This window comes from Panulirus ornatus, chromosome 45 (assembly GCF_036320965.1).
Source record: "Panulirus ornatus isolate Po-2019 chromosome 45, ASM3632096v1, whole genome shotgun sequence".
Lineage (NCBI taxonomy): Eukaryota > Metazoa > Arthropoda > Malacostraca > Decapoda > Palinuridae > Panulirus > Panulirus ornatus.
Genome location: NC_092268.1, coordinates 6,681,239 through 6,701,570, shown reverse-complemented (window position 1 = coordinate 6,701,570; position 20,332 = coordinate 6,681,239). Strand labels below are relative to the sequence as shown.

Sequence of the window (20,332 nt, the reverse complement as noted above, 5' to 3'; positions counted from 1 at the left end):
AAAAAATTTAAAAATAATAAAAATAAAAAACAAAAATAATAAATAAAAAATAATAATAAAATAAAAAAAAAAAATAAAAACCGAATAATAACCCAAAAACAAAAAAAAAATAATAAAAATAAAGTGTGGAAAAAAAGAAAGTTAAGATTAAAAAGTGAATAAGAGCAAGGGTTTTTAGGTACATAGGGGTTTTTGGGGCAATTTAATTGGGGGGTGAGTTTGAATGGAAAAAAACTGGAGGAAGTGAAATTTTTTTTGATATCTGGGAGTGGATCTGTCAGCGGATGGAACCATGGAAGCGGAAGTGGATCATAGGGTGGGGGAGGGGCGAAAATTTTGGGAGCCTTGAAAATGTGTGGAATCGAGAACATTAATCTGGGAAAAGAAAAAAAGGGGTATGTTTGGGGAATAGTGGTTCCAACAATGTTGTATGGTGCGAGGCGTGGACTAGGGATAGAAAATGGCGCAGGGGGATGGATGTGTTTGGAAATGAGATGTTGAGGAAAAAATGTGTGGTGTGAGGTGGTTTGATCGAGTAAGTAACGTAAGGGTAAGAGAGATGTGTGGAAATAAAAAGAGCGTGGTTGAGAGAGCAGAAGAGGGTGTTTTTGAAATGGTTTGGGCACATGAGAGAATGAGTGAGAAAGATTAAACCAAGAGGATATAGTGTCGGAGGTGGAGGGAACGGGGAGAAGAGGGAGACCAAATTGGAGGTGGAAAGATGGAGTGAAAAAGTATTTGTGTGATCGGGGCCTGAACATGCAGGAGGGTGAAAGGAGGGCAAGGAATAGAGTGAATTGGAGCGATGTTGGTATACCGGGTTGACTTTGCTGTCCAGTGGATTGAATCAAGGCATGTAAGCGTCTGGGGTAAACCATGGAAAGCTGTGTAGTATGTATTTTTTGCGTGTGTGGACGTATTTATAAAACATGTTATGGGGGGGGGGGGTTGGGGCCATTTCTTTCGTCTGTTTCCTTGCGCTACCTCGCAAACGCGGAGACAGCGACAAAGATAATAAAAAAAAAAAAAAAATAATAATAATAATAATAATTTAATAATAATAATAAAATAATTATTATTATTATTATTATTATTATCATAATTTTAATAATAATAATAATATCAAAAAATAATATAACAGAACAATAATAATAATAATTATAATAATTATATCTTAATCATGTTTATAAGCAAAGTCAATAACTTATCAGATATGAGAATGGATTAAATAACAATTTATTATGGCCTCTCCATGACACACACACACACACACACGAACACACACACACACACACGTACAAACATGCACACACACGTACAAACATACACACATACATACATGAACACACACACAGACACGTACAAACACACACAGACACACACACACATACAAACATACATACACACATACATACATACACGAACACACAAACACACACACACGTACAAACAACACAAAATACAAATACAAAACACACACACAAAACACACACACAAAACACATACACACACACACCCCAAAAACAAAACACACACACATACATACATGAACACACACACACACACACACGTACAAACACACACACACATACATACATGAACACACACACACACACACACACACACTTCCAATCGCCCTAAACCCATTTCCATGATACACCTACCCATTCCAATACCCCCCCACATGTACCCCCCCCCCACATGTACGGTTATCTACCGGTATGGGGCAACCCACAGGCCGGGGGGAGGTTAGGTTGACCTTCAAGGTACCGCCATGGTAACAGAGCGGACGATACGTAACGAAACGCGAGCCAAACACTCTGAAAACACCCCCCCGAAACCTGGTCTAAATATAGGTTCCACGCCCTTCGAAACAATGTTTAACTATGTCGTTTTTCAATATATATTATCTCATTTATGGCCTAAATAAGGATAAACATTAATGGTAGTTTCATATAATCATAAATTGGATAAACGAAGATTTGTGAAATGGTCTATTTTCGTACCGGAACTATGGCAACGTATGTTTACACACAGATGAACGAACGAGATGACGTAGTGATCCTGCTACTGCAGGAAGCGCAGCTGGGGGTACTGTGGTACTACTGCAGGTGGTGGTGCTGGGGTACTACTGCAGGTGGTGGTGCTGGGGTACTGTTTGGTACTACTGCAGGTGGTGGTGCTGGGGTACTACTGCAGGTGGTGGTGCTGGGGTACTGTGGTACTACTGCAGGTGGTGGTGCTGGGGTACTACTGCAGGTGGTGGTGCTGGGTACTGTGGATACTACTGGGAGGGGTGGTGCGGGGTACTACTGCAGGTTGGGGGTGCTGGGGTACTACTGCAGGTGGGGTGCTTGTGGTACTAAATGCAGGTGGTGGTGCGGGGTACTTACTGCAGGGGTGGTGTGGGGTACTAACTGCAGGTGGTGGTGCTGGGGTACTGTGGTACTACTGCAGGTGGTGGTGCTGGGGTACTACTGCAGGTGGTGGTGCTGGGGTACTACTGCAGGTGGTGGTGGCTGGGGTACTGTGGTACTACTGCAGGTGGTGGTGCTGGGGTACTACTGCAGGTGGGTGGTGCTGGGGTACTACTGCAGGTGGTGGTGCGGGTACTACTGCAGGTGGTGGTGCTGGGGTACTACTGCAGGTGGTGGTGCTGGGGTACTACTGCAGGTGGTGGGGGCTGGGTACTACTGCAGGTGGTGGTGCTGGGGTACTACTGCAGGTGGTGGTGCTGGGGTACTGTGGTACTACTGCAGGGTGGTGGCTGGGGTACTACTGCAGGTGGTGGTGCTGGGGTACTACTGCAGGTGGTGGTGCTGGGGTACTACTGCAGGTGGTGGTGCTGGGGTACTACTGCAGGTGGTGGTGCTGGGGTACTACTGCAGGTGGTGGTGCTGGGGTACTGTGGTACTATTACTACTGCAAGAAGCATGACGACATGTAGGGATCTCGTGGATCTTCTGCAGAAGGGGCCTGTGGTGAACCTATTTCTTAACAAAGGAAAGAATGGTTCAGAAGAGAACAATGGCTTAAGCCACACAACACACACACACACACACACACACACACACACAATCGTTCATCTGGCAAGTCGGCAAAATATCGACTGTGGTAAAATCGACCAATAACATCCAAACGTAAAACAATCTCTCTCTCTCTCTCTCTCTCTCTCCTCTCTCTCTCTCTCTCTCTCTCTCTCTCTCTCTCTCTCTCTCTTTCCTCAGCATTTGGTCGAAAATGGACTGCCACACTTTCCAATATATCTATGCTTTTCAAGGTGTTTCCATTCATCCCTCCTGCAGAAGATCCACGAGATGATATTCCCATATAAATGCGATCCCTAACGACTTTCGCAAAATGTCTACCCACAACAGTACATCTTCTTAGGAGTAATAGTAGATTATTCAAGATATATTTGGTCACGAGATTGATATACATCTTACAGGATGTTAATACTGAAGCACATTTAACAGATTGATATACATCTTACAGGATGTTAATACTGAGGCACATTTAACAGATTGGTATACATCTTACAGGATGTTAATACTGAGGCACATTTAACAGATTGGTATACATCTTACAGGATGTTAATACTGAGGCACATTTAACAGATTGGTATACATCTTACAGGATGTTAATACTGAGGCACATTTAACAGTTGCAATATATTGACACTTATGATTTGGAAACCATTAATCTGGATTTTGTGTTCTTTAAGGAGGTCCATGGATCATTTTTTCACTTTTTTATTTCTTTTCTTCCCTACCTTAACCAGAGCAGAAGCTATAATACACCACTAAACCATGTAATGGTCGTTAAAATGCTGCCTCACATGATGATCCATCAAGTGGCCTCTGGCAACTCAAGGGGTGGGCCAATTTGATAACTGCTTCTTCACTTACACCTCCAAGCTTTGGAACTCATGACCTCACAAATTATAAAACTGTTTTTTTTCACTTCTTCCAAATTGGAATTCGTATATGCTCTCTCTCTCTCTCTCTCTCTCTCTCTCTCTCTCTCTCTCTCTCTCTCTCTCTCTCTTTTCCAATCAACATTTCGTTCAATGGTGTCAAATTGCCCTGCACAAGTACATTGTAGAAAATATATATATATATATATATTTTTTTTTTAACTTTTTTGGTCTAAAGTGTATCGTCAATACTCCCAGTATGTATATTCCTGGCGCTACCTCGCTGAAGTAGGGGGTGGCGATGATGATTACCTGTGGGGCGGGGTAGCGCCGGGAATGGATGAAGGCAAGCAAGTATGAAAATATAAGTATATACATATATATGTTTATATATGTATATGTGGTGTGTGTGGGCGTACATATATATGTGTATATGAGTGGATGGGCCAACCTCTGTCTTGTGTCCCGGCGCTACCTCGCTAACGCGGGAAACGGCGCTCAAGCACACGAAAATATAAATAAAAAAATATACACAAATTATTAGAGTAACTAAATTGTCTAAATCTATAAGAAGACTTAATACTCTAATCTAGATGGTCAAAATAAATTTTTTTGTCTAAATCAATTTCAAAAGACTCGTTTCCCGCCATTTGCGTCCAACCAAAACAAGTCACGTTTTGAAATCCCACGAACCCACTCCCTCGGCCATTAATTCCCTCATGGCATCGCTCACCCTTTGAGTTTCGTTCAGCCCTCGTTTCCCCCCCCCCCCCCAAAGCGTCATCTCTCCCCGAATTAAATTTTAACGAGACGCAGCCCTTGTTAGGCGACAAACAAGTGGTTGATGGCCGCAGGGGCAACAACCAGCTGCCTCCAGCTGGGCCCCCGGCACCACCTGACGCAGCCGACGATCAGCTGTGACCAGGCCAACGTGCACTGGGTACACGACTCGCGCAGGCGCAGTTCACGCACAGAAAAATAAATAAATAAACCCATGAATGGGGGTTTGCGGACGCGTCCCATTTTTGACTATTTAATTACAACCCTTACCATTAATTAAACCTAACGCCCGTATTAAACAGAGATAAAGAATTTCCTAATTACTTAAATTTTACAAAGGTTGGTAAATTCAAGTCAAGCATTACTCTACAATTAAATAAATAAAAATCTAAAAGTGGCACTTTTTAGTCACTTTGAAAAAAAAACGCAAATTAAAAACTTCCTTTAAATATCTAATAGGGGCTGCAGCAGCTCCCTTATAAAACAAAAGCCATTTTTCAAAAATTTAACTAAAAATTTTTGTAAGGGAAATTTAAAATAATTAAACTTTAAGACAATCAAATTTTTTGAATTCAAGGAACCAAAAAGGGATTTTTTCCCCTGTTTCTACCACAACGCTAAACATCCAGTTTGTGTAAATAATGTCATCAGATTTATTTATTTATTTATTTACAAACCCGCCTCGTCCCAGTCGCCATCAGTCTACGAACATGTCTCGTCCAAGGTCATTCACTTACCATGTTTTTCTTTTCCTAAAAGAAATGACGCCTTGCTTTATTCACAAAAATATCTCTTTATCCTAAAAGTCACGCCTAATCTAAAAAAAAAAGTTTTAATCCAAAAAAGTTCGTGCTTTAATTACAAAAATGTTGTGCTTATTTAAAAAAAAAAAAACACGTGTTTTATCCTAAAAAAGTTTTTCTTTTCTTACAAAAAAGTTGTCTAATTAAAAAAAAAACACGTTTTTAACCCAAAAAAAAATTCGTGCTTTTCTTACAAAAATGTTGTGCTTAATTTAAAAAAAAGTTATCCTAAAAGAAAGTTGGTGCTTTACTTACAAAAATATTGTACTTAATTTAAAAAAAAACCTGTTTTATCCTAAAAGAAAGGTCGTGGTTTAATACAAAAAGGTCTCGCTTATCCTAAAAGAAAGGTCGGGTTTTAAATTTTAACATCTCCCCTTTTCCCTAAAAGAAAAGCTCGTGCTTTATTAACCAAACATGTTTGTCTTATACTAAAAGACAATAAAAAAAACCCAACATTTTTACATAAATATCCATTTTATCCGAAAAGAAAAGCCGTGCTTTATAAAAACCAAAACATCTCCCTTTTATTCCTAAAGGAAAGAAAAGGGTCGTGTAAACAAAGGTCGTATCCCCCCTTACCCCACACCACCCCCATGACCTTAGAAACCCAAAAAAGGGCCTTTTTTTCCCCCTTTTAAAAAAAAAGAAAAAGAAACCCCCCTTCCTTCAAGGTAATCCCTAGCGCATCCAACTCCTTCCAAAGTAAAAAACCAAAACCCCCCTCCCAAAGTTAAAAACACCCGACCAACACGGGTCCCCCCCTTTACGCGGGAGTCCGGGACCCCCCACCTCTCCCCTTTTCTCTTTTTCTCTCTCTCTCTCTCTCTCTCTCTCTCTCTCTCTCTCTCTCTCTCTCTCCTCTCCCTCAATTACCAAAGTAATACACGAGTTCTTAACCAAATCAAACTCTTACGACCATGATCTTCAAAGAAGGAAAAGACCTATTAATCTGTGGCCATTTTTTCAATTCTTTTAAGTTCGGGACCCAAACCATCACAAAAACCCAAGCGGGTTTTACAATAGTTTAAAATTTAAATAAATATATCAGTAAAGGGGCGAAAATTTGGGGGGTAAATAAGTAGTGGTAAAGTAAAGGAGATGGATGAGTTTTTTTAAAGGTTTGTTGAATGTGTTTAATGAAAAACTGGCAGATAAAAGGGTGTTTTGGTCAAAGGGGTTGCAAAGTGAGGGGGGTTGGGGAAAAATGTTTTGGGTAAAAAAGAAAAATTTTTTGTGAAAGTTTGGGGAAGGGTTTGAAAGCCGGAAAGGGAAGCAGGTTTGGATGGTTTTGCAGGGGAAATTTTATTAAAAAAAGGGGGGGACGGGTATTGTTATTGGGTTGGAAAGGGTTTTTTTAATGTTTTGTATGTTCATGGGGGGTCCCTGGGGAAATTGGGGGAATGCTCCCACAGGCCAATTTTCCAAAGGAAAAGGGGGAAATAAGAGGAGTGCTAAAAAATTACAGGGTTTAAGTTTGTTGAGTATTCCGGAAAATTTATTGGAGGTTTTGGATTAAAGGGGGTGAAGGCTTGACAAGCATCAGATTGGGGGAAGAGCAGTGTGGTTTCAGAAGTGGCAGAGGATGTGTGGATCAGGTGTTTGCTTGGAAGAATGTATGTGAGAAATACTTAGGAAAGCAAATGGGTTTGTATGTAGCATTTATGGATCTGGAGAAGGCATATGATAGAGTTGATAGAGATGCTCTGTGGAAGGTATTAAGAATATATGGTGTGGGAGGCAAGTTGTTAGAAGCAGTGAAAAGTTTTTATCGAGGATGTACGTATAGGAAGAGAGGAAGGTGATTGGTTCTCAGTGAATGTAGGTTTGCAGCAGGGGTGTGTGATGTCTCCATGGTTGTTTAATTTGTTTATGGATGGGGTTGTTAGGGAGGTGAATGCAAGAGTTTTGGAAAGACAGGCAAGTATGCAGTCTGTTGTGGATGAGAGAGCTTGGGAAGTGAGTCAGTTGTTCGCTGATGATACAGCGCTGGTGGCTGATTCATGTGAGAAACTGCAGAAGCTGGTGACTGAGTTTGGTAAAGTGTGTGAAAGAAGAAAGTTAAGAGTAAATGTGAATAAGAGCAAGGTTATTAGGTACAGTAGGGTTGAGGGTCAAGTCAATTGGGAGGTGAGTTTGAATGGAGAAAAACTGGAGGAAGTGAAGTGTTTTAGATATCTGGGAGTGGATCTGGCAGCGGATGGAACCATGGAAGCGGAAGTGGATCATAGGGTGGGGAGGGGGGCGAAAATCCTGGGGGCCTTGAAGAATGTGTGGAAGTCGAGAACATTATCTCGGAAAGCAAAAATGGGTATGTTTGAAGGAATGGTGGTTCCAACAATGTTGTATGGTTGCGAGGCGTGGGCTATGGATAGAGTTGTGCGCAGGAGGGTGGATGTGCTGGAAATGAGATGTTTGAGGACAATGTGTGGTGTGAGGTGGTTTGATCGAGTGAGTAACGTAAGGGTAAGAGAGATGTGTGGAAATAAAAAGAGCGTGGTTGAGAGAGCAGAAGAGGGTGTTTTGAAGTGGTTTGGGCACATGGAGAGGATGAGTGAGGAAAGATTGACCAAGAGGATATATGTGTCGGAGGTGGAGGGAACAAGGAGAAGAGGGAGACCAAATTGGAGGTGGAAAGATGGAGTGAAAAAGATTTTGTGTGATCGGGGCCTGAACATGCAGGAGGGTGAAAGGAGGGCAAGGAATAGAGTGAATTGGAGCGATGTGGTATACCGGGGTTGACGTGCTGTCAGTGGATTGAATCAAGGCATGTGAAGCGTCTGGGGTAAACCATGGAAAGCTGTGTAGGTATGTATATTTGCGTGTGTGGACGTATGTATATACATGTGTATGGGGGGGGGGGTTTGGGCCATTTCTTTCATCTGTTTCCTTGCGCTACCTCGCAAACGCGGGAGACAGCGACAAAGTATAATAATAAAAATAAAAATAATATATATATATTATGGGGATAGGGGAGAAAGAATACTTCCCACGTATTCCCTGCGTGTCGTAGAAGGCGACTAAAAGGGGAGGGAGCGGGGGGCTGGAAATCCTCCTCTCGTTTTTTTTTTTTTCTTTTATTTTCCAAAAGAAGGAACAGAGAATTGGGCCAGGTGAGGGTATTCCCTCAAAGGCCCAGTCCTCTGTTCTTAACGCTACCTCGCTAATGCGGGAAATGGCGAATAGTTTGAAAAAAAAAAAAAAAAATATATATATATATAATATATATATATATATAATATATATATATATATTATATATATATATATATATATATATATATATATAATCACACCTGACAAAAGTCTGGACCATTACGTTCAACAATGAGACCGTAAAAGCGAGAAAAAACACGAAATATATCAAAAATAATCAAAAATTATCGATCGCTCCATTACCCTTTGAGCTCCAGCCAGCATTCGGATCGAACGAAAAAGAGTAAAAAAAATTATCTCCATTACTACATCAAGACCCATTATCTTCCCCATATAAGTACAAGTCTATTATTTCAAAACAGACGGCGCTCTATTTCTAATGGGCAACAGCGCGAGCTGACATTTCATTTTTTTTTTAACCATTCTCGAACGTCACCCGCGACCAAAAACGCGCGTGCGCGAAGCCGAGCTGGATCGAGGCAGTTAATTCTGGCAGATGGCGGCGGCGGGGGAACAAAGGGGGTATTTTGGCATTGGTCGGCCATCGGCACACGCTCTGGTGTTGCTGGGCGAGCCCACGAGCCACTGACACCTGCCCTGGGGCAGCACCGTGGCATAAATGGTGGCGGAATACCACATCGCTCCAATTCACTCTATTCCTTGCACACCTTTCATCCTCCTGCATGTTCAGGCCCCGATCACTCAAAATCTTTTTCAATCCATCTTTCCACCTCCAATTTGGTCTCCCTCTTCTCCTCGTTCCCTCCACCTCTGACACATATATCCTCTTGGTCAATCTTTCCTCACTCATTCTCTCCATGTGCCCAAACCATTTCAAAACACCCTCTTCTGCTCTCTCAACCACGCTCTTTTTATTTCCACTCATCTCTCTTACCCTTACGTTACTTACTCGATCAAACCACCTCACACCACACATTGTCCTCAAACATCTCATTTCCAGCACATCCATCCTCCTGCGCACAACTCTATCCATAGCCCACGCCTCGCAACCATACAACATTGTTGGAACCACTATTCCTTCAAACATACCCATTTTTGCTTTCCGAGATAATGTTCTCGACTTCCACACATTCCTCAACGCTCCCAGAACTTTCGCCCCCTCCCCCACCCTATGATTCACTTCCACTTCTATGGTTCCATCCGATGCTAAACCCACTCCCAGATATCTAAAACACTTCACTTCCTCCAGTTTTTTTTCCATTCAAACTTATCTCCCAATTGACTTGACCCTCAACCCTACTGTACCTAATAACCTTGCTCTTATTCACATTTACTCTCAGCTTTCTTCTTTCACACACTACCAAACTCAGTCACCAGCTTCTGCAGTTTCTCACATGAATCAGCCACCAGCGATGTATCATCAGCTAACAAGTGACTCACTTCCCAAGCTCTCTCATCCACAACAGACTGCATACTTGCCCCTCTTTCCAAAACCCTTGCATTCACTTCCCTAACAACCCCATCCATAAACAAATTAAACAACCATGGAGACATCACACACCCCTGCCGCAAACCAACATTCACTGAGAACCAATCACTTTCCTCTCTTCCTACACGTACACATGCCTTACATCCTCGATAAAAACTTTTCACTGCTTCTAACAACTTGCCTCCCACACCATATATTCTTAATACCTTCCACAGAGCATCTCTATCAACTCTATCATATGCCTTCTCCAGATCCATAAATGCTACATACAAATCCATTTGCTTTTCTAAGTATTTCTCACATACATTCTTCAAAGCAAACACCTGATCCACACATCCTCTACCACTTCTGAAACCACACTGCTCTTCCCCAATCTGATGCTCTGTACATGCCTTCACCCTCTCAATCAATACCCTCCCATATAATTTACCAGGAATACTCAACAAACTTATACCTCTGTAATTTGAGCACTCACTCTTCTTCCCTTTGCCTTTGTACAAAGGCACTATGCACGCATTCCGCCAATCCTCAGGCACCTCACCATGAGTCATACATACATTAAATAACCTTACCAACCAGTCAACAATACAGTCACCCAATTTTGTAATATATTCCACTGCAATACAATCCAAACCCGCTGCCTTGCCGGCTTTCATCTTCCGCAAAGCTTTCACTACCTCTTCTCTGTTTACCAAATCACTTTCCCTAACCCTCTCACTTTGCACACCACCTCGAACAAAACACCCTATATCTGCCACTCTATCATCAAACACATTCAACAAACCTTCAAAATACTCACTCCATCTCCTCACATCACCACTACTTGTTATCACCTCCCCATTAGCCCCCTTCACTGAAGTTCCCATTTGTTCCCTCGTCTTACGCACTTTATTTACCTCCTTCCAAAACATCTTTTTATCCTCCCCAAAATTTAATGATACTCTCTCACCCCAACTCTTATTTGCCCTCTTTTTCACCTCTTGCACCTTTCTCTTGACCTCCTGTCTCTTTCTCTTATACATCTCCCACTCATTTGCATTATTTCCCTGCAAAAATCGTCCAAATGCCTCTCTTCTCTTTCACTAATAATCTTACTTCTTCATCCCACCACTCACTACCCTTTCTAATCTGCCCACCTCCCACACTTCATGCCACAAGCATCTTTAGCGCAAGCCATCACTGATTCCCTAAATACATCCCATTCCTCCCCCACTCCCCTTACCTCCTTTGTTCTCACCTCTTTCCATTCTGTATTCAGTCTCTCCTGGTACTTCCTCACACAAATCTCCTTCCCAAGCTCACTTACTCTCACCACTCTTTTCACCCCAACATCCCCACTTCTTTTCTGAAAACCTCTACAAATCTTCACCTTCGCCTCCACAAGATAATGATCAGACATCCCTCCAGTTGCACCTCTCAGCACATTAACATCCAAAAGTCTCTCTTTCGCGCGCCTATCAATCAACACGTAATCCAATAACGCTCTCTGGCCATCTCTCCTACTTACATACGTATACTTATGTATATCTCTCTTTTTAAACCAGGTATTCCCAATCACCAATCCTTTTTCAGCACATAAATCTACAAGCTCTTCATTTCCATTTACAACACTGAACACCCCATGTATACCAATTATTCCCTCAACTGCCACATTACTCACCTTTGCATTCAAATCACCCATCACTATGACCCGGTCTCGTGCATCAAAACCACTAACACACTCATTCAGCTGCTCCCAAAACACTTGCCTCTCTTGATCTTTCTTCTCATGCCCAGGTGCATATGCACCAATAATCACCCATCTCTCTCCAACTTTCAGTTTTACCCATATCAATCTTGAATTTCCTTTCTTACATTCTATCACATACTCCCACAACTCCTGTTTCAGGAATAGTGCTACTCCTTCCCTTGCTCTTGTCCTCTCACTAACCCCTGACTTTACTCCCAAGACATTCCCAAACCACTCTTCCCCTTTACCCTTGAGCTTCGTTTCACTCAGAGCCAAAACATCCAGGTTCCTTTCTTCAAACATACTACCTATCTCTCCCCTTTTTTCTCATCTTGGTGACATCCACACACATTTAGGCACCCCACTCTGAGCCTTGGAGGAGGATGTGCGATCCCCGCGTGACTCCTTCTGTTTCCCCTTTTAGAAAGTTAAAATACAAGTAGGGGAGGGTTTCTAGCACCCCCTTCTCCCGTCCCCTTTTAGTCACCTTCTACGACACGCAGAGAATACGTGGCACGTTTTCTTTCTCCCCCTAACCCCATTATAGCGTTACCCCCCCCCCCACCCCCTCCATTAATGATGGCTAAAGGTCCAAGATGCCAATTAAGGATGGACGAGTAATGAGCAAGTTGAGGGAAAGGAGATCTAGGTTAGGTAATTGACCAACAGCTGGTCTCAGAGCTCAGGGGGTTCGAGTCCAGAACTACTAAATTGGGTCGTTTGGTCGCACAAGGCTGTTGGAACTAGCAGATCCCACGATATATAAAACACCTCCCCCCCCCCCCTTCACCCCACAAGTCTACCAAAATAGTCCAAAAAAAAAAAGATTGGACCATCTAGAAATAAAAAGGGGGGTCGGGGGGCGGCAGTGAGTTGAGCATAAACGACCAAGATTGGAATATCACAAATTACGTAATGGAAAACAACACCACACTTCGTTATATAAAACCTACAACGTTTAGATTGGGATGGGGGGGGGGGGGCTGGACGCCTGCATCTCAAACGACCCTACCACGAAGCCGAACGAGGTGATTAGCTTCGCTGCTGTTATGAAACGACTCTCGGGGGGTCGAAACGACATTGGACAATTTCATTATTTTTCTTGAAATATGAGGGGGGGAGGGGGGAAAGGGGGCCTTTTTTAGGGGGCCTTTTTTAGGGGGGCCTTTTCTTAGGGGGCCTTTCTTAGGGGGCCTTTTTTTCAGGGGTGTTGCACATCTCGTTATGCAAACCTCCACACCTATTCCCACACGCCGTTGTGGTATAATTAGCCCAGGGTGGCCAAGGCTAAAGCTCTGACGTGGAAGAGAAGAAATAAATAAATAAAAAATAAATAAATTCAAGAAGTTTTTTCGCCCCAATATATACATATATATATGGAGGCCTATTGTAGCCACATATGGATGAAGTTAGGTTATTAATACATCTGTAATTACCCCCTAACTACCCTCTTCCCTTCTTAACGACCAGTTACCCCTACCCTCCCTTAACGACCAGTAACGACCTAACGACCACTTACCTCGTAACCTGTAGCCACATATGGATGAGGTTAGGTTATTAATACATCTCTAAATACCCCCTAAACTACCCCCTTCCCCTCTTAACGACCAGTAACGACCTAACGACCACTTACCTCGTAACCTAACGACTGGAGCATTTTGAGCTGGTCGTGTTCGCGCGGGCCGACGTGGCGCACGGCGAAGTCGTCCGCCTTCGGGAGGAGGGAACCCACGGGCGCCAAGGTGGCCTGGCCACGCGCCAGTCCATACTGTGGCCGGGCCACACTCCTGGCCACAGGCAGGGCCACAACGCACCCCTGGAGGTGGCCATGAAGGTCCCGCAGGTAGGAACACCGTGGAAGCCTCAACATCTCGTATAATAATAACCTTCTTGGTGAGGTTGTGATCACAACCACACTCGGCGGAGAAATGGCAGCTCAGTCTCCTTTGGAATGGCACAACACTCAACTTTTGTCAAGGAAGGGGGACGGTTATATATAAATATATATATATACAAGCGGTTAGTGTAAGATCCTCCCTCCAAGGCAGCTGAGTGCGCACTGAGGCGGTTGTCTTGTCACACCAGACTCTCAGCCCCGCCGACCAGTGTTGCCAATCCCAAAGATTTTCAAATTTCGCTAACATTCAGCACTGCCATGAAAAAAAAGCGCTGATGCTAAAAAAAAAAAAAAAAAGCGCTGAACTTATCAAAATCGCGAAAAAATTTTTGTTCTTCGATTAATTTCTGTTCTTTGACGTGTCAGATGATGAATAACAGGTACGAATGGCTATCTGAACGCTATAACACTCCTACCATGACTTCATATCTGCTAATTTATAGTCAGCAATCTCTTTGTCCAGTTTTTAGCGGTCTAAGACTTAATTGCTAGGTTTGCATTCAAGCTTGTATTTAAGCTTTGGGAAATCGGGTATTTTCAAGCTTCAGCTTGACGATGTTCATTTGACCAATAGATTTCCATCGGGCGTTGGAGTGAGGTCAAGTCAGTAGGGTTAAAGCCAGCTTAGAGAGGTCACTCGGTGGCCGATTTTTTCTCTTATTGCAATTGTAAACCAGCCTAGCCCAGCCCAGCGCCATTTTAGGTTGTTCATTTTTTCTCCTATTGCATATCTTGGACGAGCCTAACCTAACCCAGAGCCATGAACGTTCGATTTTATTAAATAATTCTCTACTGAATCCATCACCTTTAATTTTCTGCCATTAAATTTCTGCCAATGGGGGAAAGACCTTTTAAAAGGCATTTTAAAACTTCTTATGGCGGAAATGAATGTGATTATAAAAAATTCATTGTTTTTAACAGTTTGGTTGGGTCTCTTGTAGTGCTTTTTTTTAATTAGGCTGCCTCAAACTTCTCCCTAATACGCGAAAAATATCTTTAATAAAAGAAAATGTCTGAGTAATATGAGGAAGACATAGATTTTCTGGTCATAAAACATGGCATAGAAGATTAGCGCTGACTTGTTCGCTAAACTTCGAGTTTAGCGATGGACATTCCCCCGCTGACTTAAGTTTAGCGGTAGACATTCTGCAATGATGAACAAGTGTTCTGCAACGATGAACAAGTGTTCTGCAATGATGAACAAGTGTTCTGCAACTGATGAACAAGTGTTCTACAATGATGAACAAGTGTTCTGCAATGATGAACAAGTGTTCTCCAATGATGAACAAGTGCTCTGCAATGACGAATAAGTGTGTCTATAACGATGAACAAGTGTTCTACAACGATAAACAAGTGTTCTACAACGATGACCAGTGTTCTACAATGATGAACAATGTGTCTAAAAAGTAATGAACAATGTCCAAACGATGACCAGGTTACAATGACTGCAAATGTTCGCTAAATGATAAACAGCAAATAACAATGACCCGCAAAACTTTGTCGCTAAACTCTCTCTCTCTCTACCTCGCTAAAATCGAGCGTCAATAACCTGCAAAACTTTTGCCGCTAGATCTCTCTCTCAACCTCGCTAAAATCGAGCGTCCAAAGCTTTTAAAACTGGCAGCACTGTGCGGGGGCCGCCGCCAACTTCGTTGTCAGGCGATGCCGTGTGGCCACAAACACACCAACTTTCCCAACTACTTTAACCCCATTTCCATAAAGTTACGTCCAGCGACCTTCACTCTCCATACTGTTTTTTCTTCCTCGTTTTGCTGAACCTTACGATTTGATCAGTGGTTTATAATCACGAAATTTCTTATTTATTTATTCATATCAAAACGGAAGTAACAGTCATTTGTTTCTCGTAAAAAATACGTCCCTTCCATATGTCACAAGATGGCAAATGCTGGCATCTCCCCAGGAAAGAAAAAAACAAGAAGTGTCATGCATTCTAGATAGATAATCATTACCCGCTTCGGGATATTCTATCTTCGTCTTGGATGAGTAAAACGCTAGCTTCAGTTAGATATAATATGACGCAATTCGTCGGGCTGCCATGTTGTCCTCCACTCCCCCGCTGGCAGCCAATCACCGAGCACCGGTCTCAATCTGAGCCAATCAGCGTGACGCCTACGGCCGAGCCCCCAGAAAAGGGGGCGTGGCTTGTGAGCCAGATAGCAATCCTTGTTGTTATCAAAAGAAAATTGACAAATATCTATATATATACCTCACTTAAGATGTCTGATGGATTATATAATAAATACCTAACTTGGGAGGATGGAGAGGTAGCATATATTATGCATCTAGCCAAACTGGGACGAGGAAAAGAGAAGAAAAGGTTAAATTAATATATTTAGAAAGATTGGTCTGTCACCTATTTCCCTTGAACGTATTTATTTATTAATTTTCTTTGCAAGTCTTTTATTTATTCACTTAATACGCAATAAACATAGGCCCACAGGTACATAAATTCATGGATGATGGACTCCAATGCCCCACAATCTATGCCTTACGTCAAACATGTATGATAAACAATACCCATAACTCATTTATTCATTAGCATATCTGACCCCCACAGGTACACCGTGGTTCAGATGAAGTCCCTGGCTTACGCCGATTAGGTATTTGTGGCCTTAGATAAATGCGTAATGCCCGCGTTTCATGAATGCCTAATGGCTAAAGCGTAAAAATTGGGAAAGTGTGACTCGTGTGTATGTGGGGGTTGTGGTTTTCACAGAGAAGTTCATCTGGGAAAGTAGTAGTTAGGAGGGGCAGTTGAATATAGTTTATATGAGCAGAAATATGATTATAATTTAGGTTGATCTGAGATAGGATTATGTAAATGAGTCAGTAAATGTGATAGATACACGATAGATATTTGTATGAGCCACAGAGTAACGGAGTATATGGCCACTTAGCACAGACTTTAAAACGCCGTTTTTAAAGTAGTAATATCTTACTTTGTGGCGCCTGTACGTCCATAAATGACCTTGGATGACACTAACACACCTTTAAGTGACTGAAGGGGATGAATATTGATAAGTTATCCCTTCCAACGTCAAAGGAAAACCACATAATATGGACGTGTGTGTGATAGAGGCTTCCGCCATCTTGTGAAATTGGGGGAGGATGGAACATATATATATGTCTGTGCTACAATGGACTGTAGCCATCATGTCTGACTTTCTCAGCCATATTTTCACGAAGGAAATGTTCATTCTTCATCATTCTTCAAATTCAAAGACGCTCGACTCTCATAGAATAGACATGTTTCAAAACGCCATGTAGTTCAACAGGGTGGGTATCCTAGCCATACAGACTAGGTCAAAATACTAAAAGAAAAAAGAGATTGATCGTGTAATTATAATACAAAATATTTTCTCATTTATATGGCCATATTATTTCAGTAATACTCCCGTTCTAATCCGTAATGATATCCGGATAAGATGTAAATTTGATGATTTTAGATTAACATTATCAAGACATACTTGTGGCCCGACCTTTCCTTTATATTTGATTATGATACGTAATTTCCCATTATTTTACGTATTTATTCGTATAAAGAGCGTATCAGCTGACAACTGTATGTTAATCTTGCGAAAATTTTCAATTCTAAGATTACATTTTATCTTACTATCACTTTAAAATTCATAGACAAATAGTAATGGGCACATTATATTGCATAGTCTATCCTTGTATTACATTTACGTTTTCTTTTATAATGTTATCAGAGAGAATTGAAATTACTTAATTTATATGGACCGTAGACTTAAATAAACTTGTTTGTGAATTTAGCAATCAAGCATTTTATAAAATAGTAAAAAATTTTGTATATTGTGTTCATGCCATGAAATTTTGTGGATAGACGCGTGTGTCTATAGCAAAATTAGGCTTTCCGGTCCGCCATTATCGGCACAGGTCGGGTGTTTGTGATCGTGTGCCATTAATGGCACAAGTAGGTTTGTTCTTAGGCGTGCCATTAGTGGCACACGTCGGGTTTCTGGCGCTCGAGTGTGCCATTAATGGCTTCTTTAAGCCTAATGGGGCAAGACGATGCCTCAGACCAGCCATAAAGCTCAATATACATGGTTGAAAACGCATATTTACGACGCAACAGACGCCTGTCGTAAATTCCGGCGGATTCAGGCCGTCTAGAAAGGGAGCCACGAACATCATCACCACCATTCTCTTGTCGTGAATCCGGATATAATCCGACTAGGGACGCCACGAACGCTATCACCCATTATCCTAACCGTAATAAATCCGGATTTAAATCCGGTTAGGGTGTCACGAAAGCTACAACCAAGCCCCCCCCTCTACATAAACCGTAAACCCGGATTTAAATCCGACTAGAATGTCACGAACGCTATCTAACCCACCACCCTTTTTCTACCGTGGTAAATCCGGATTCCAGCTGATTAGGGTGTCACGAACGCTATTTAACCCCTCAACCCTTATACATCCGTGGTAAATCCGGATGCCAGCTGTCACGAACGCAATTTAACCCTCCAACCCTATACCTCCATGGTAAATCCGAATTTCAGCTGATTAGGGTGTCACGAACGCTGTCTAAACCCCCCCCCCCAACCTTATACATCCGTGGTAAATCAGGATTCCAAGTGTCACGAACGCTATTTAACCCTCCAACCATATACCTACGTGGTAAATCCGGATTCCAGCTGAATAAAGTGTCACGAACGCAATTTAAACACCTTACCCTAATACATCCGTGGTAAATCCGGATTCCAAGTGTCACGAAAGCTATTAAACTCTCCAACCTAATACATCCCTGGTAAATCCGGATTCCAGCTGACTAGGGTGTCACGAACGCTATTAACCCCCCCCCCTCTACCTTATACATCCATCGTAAATGCGGATTCCAGGTGTCACGAACGCTATCTAACCCCCCTTACCCTAATACTTCCATGGTAAATCCGGATTCCAGCTGAATAAAGTGTTCACGAACGCAATTAAACCCCTTTACCCTATACCTCCATGGTAAATCCGGATTCCAGGTGACTAGGGTGTCACGAACACTATTTTAACCCTCCAACCCTAATACCTCCATGGTAATTCTGGATTCAAGCTGACTGGGGTGTCACGAACGCTACTAACCCCCCCTTACCCTATACCTCTATGGTAAATCCGGATTCCAGCATTACCCTTTGCCTCCTTGGTAAATCCGGATTCCAGGTGACTAGGTGTCACGAACGGGTCCTGCCACTACGCCTCACAACACACCAGCCGAGGCCACGGTGCGGGTCGGGTCGTCTCCTCCTCCTCCTGCGTCGTCGTCCACCATTTCAAATGGCGTTGGGGAAGCCCCTGGCCCGGGAGAAGGATGCCGCGTGAAGCCTCACCCAGACGCCATTAATAAACCCCATACCTGGAAGTAGGTGAAACGCCTCGTAATTATGGATTATTGTGGAAAAATATGAGATAAAATGAGATATATATTTCTGACCTTGTTTGTAGTCCGGAGGGACTCGCTCACTCACCCTATGGTAGACGTAGATTAAATGCTGTAATGATAGATATTTATATTTATATTTATTTCTGTTTTTGATGTTGACTGGAAATTAAATACATGGGAATTGATTGTGGTTTAAAAGGCATCATATACAACCACCATTTAAAAGGCGACATGATCAATGGCCATTTTTGTGTCATTATCTGCCATTTTGTCATGATTGGTTATGAGGGTCAGTCATGAGGTCGGGGGCTTGAAGGTTCATGATGATATCAGGGGTTGGAAGATCAGGGAAAACGTTGTGGGGGTTGGAAGATCAGGGAAAATGTCGTGGGGTTGGAAGATCAGGGAAAATGTCGTGGGGTTGGAAGATCAGGGAAAATGTCAGGCTGTAGGAAGATCAGGGGACGCTGATAGAAGTTTGAAGATCAGGGAAAATTCTCCAGGAGTGAAGGTCAGGGTAAATGTCGGATTACCATAGGAGTCGCATGTATTAGGGTCCTTCCGTCGAATGTAGTAGAGAGCCAGGAGTTCGAAAGATGGTTTATTTTGTTGGTTGTAATTAAAACCAGAGATATCACACAGAGAACATGATCAATAGTGTAGTTAGCAACGGAAAACTATTCCTCGTTGGAATATGATTATAATGTTTACAACTCGTGGAAAACCTGCAAGGCCAATCATTGAATTTGTTAATGGTTCAGTCTTTGGAGATTGTGGTTAAGATTTGCAATATTGCATGCCAGACCATCAGATGTGAACTGCAGTGATTTGGGCAAGGTTTAGGATAAGGGTTGACAATTTATAATGCTCGCAAGTTGTTCTCTTTTGATCTAGGCTTTTGGCAGTTTCTCTTTAGTGTTCATTGGTTATGTGGTGCTCAACAGGCTAGGAACACTCCTAAACCAATCCATGTACAAATGTCTCATTGACCGTATGAACAGTCATGAACTCTCGCAGTTGCTGGATTTTCGTTAGTTCGCTTCATGGTGAAACTGAGAGCATTCGTTCCTCTGGTAAGTTTGAATGATCACAATGGCTTAGGCTCAGGTTCCATATAAGAATGGCGAACCAAGGTGGCTGTACTGCACACGTTCAGCAAAGGGACCTTTGATGACCTGCTTACCAGTGG

General features: G+C 42.4%; 1 protein-coding gene across 1 annotated transcript in view; it reads right to left on the bottom strand.

Moving 5' to 3' along the window:
- The window catches only part of LOC139762885 (glycine dehydrogenase (decarboxylating), mitochondrial), a 62,745-nt gene extending 48,902 nt beyond the window's left edge, over positions 1-13,843 (bottom strand). Inside the window, exon 1 of the mRNA XM_071688119.1 lies at positions 13,467-13,843. Within this exon, the coding sequence (XP_071544220.1) occupies positions 13,467-13,703 (237 nt within the window). The 5' untranslated portion in view covers positions 13,704-13,843. The remainder of the gene's footprint in view (positions 1-13,466) is intronic.
- Between the last annotated feature and the right edge of the window lie 6,489 nt (positions 13,844-20,332).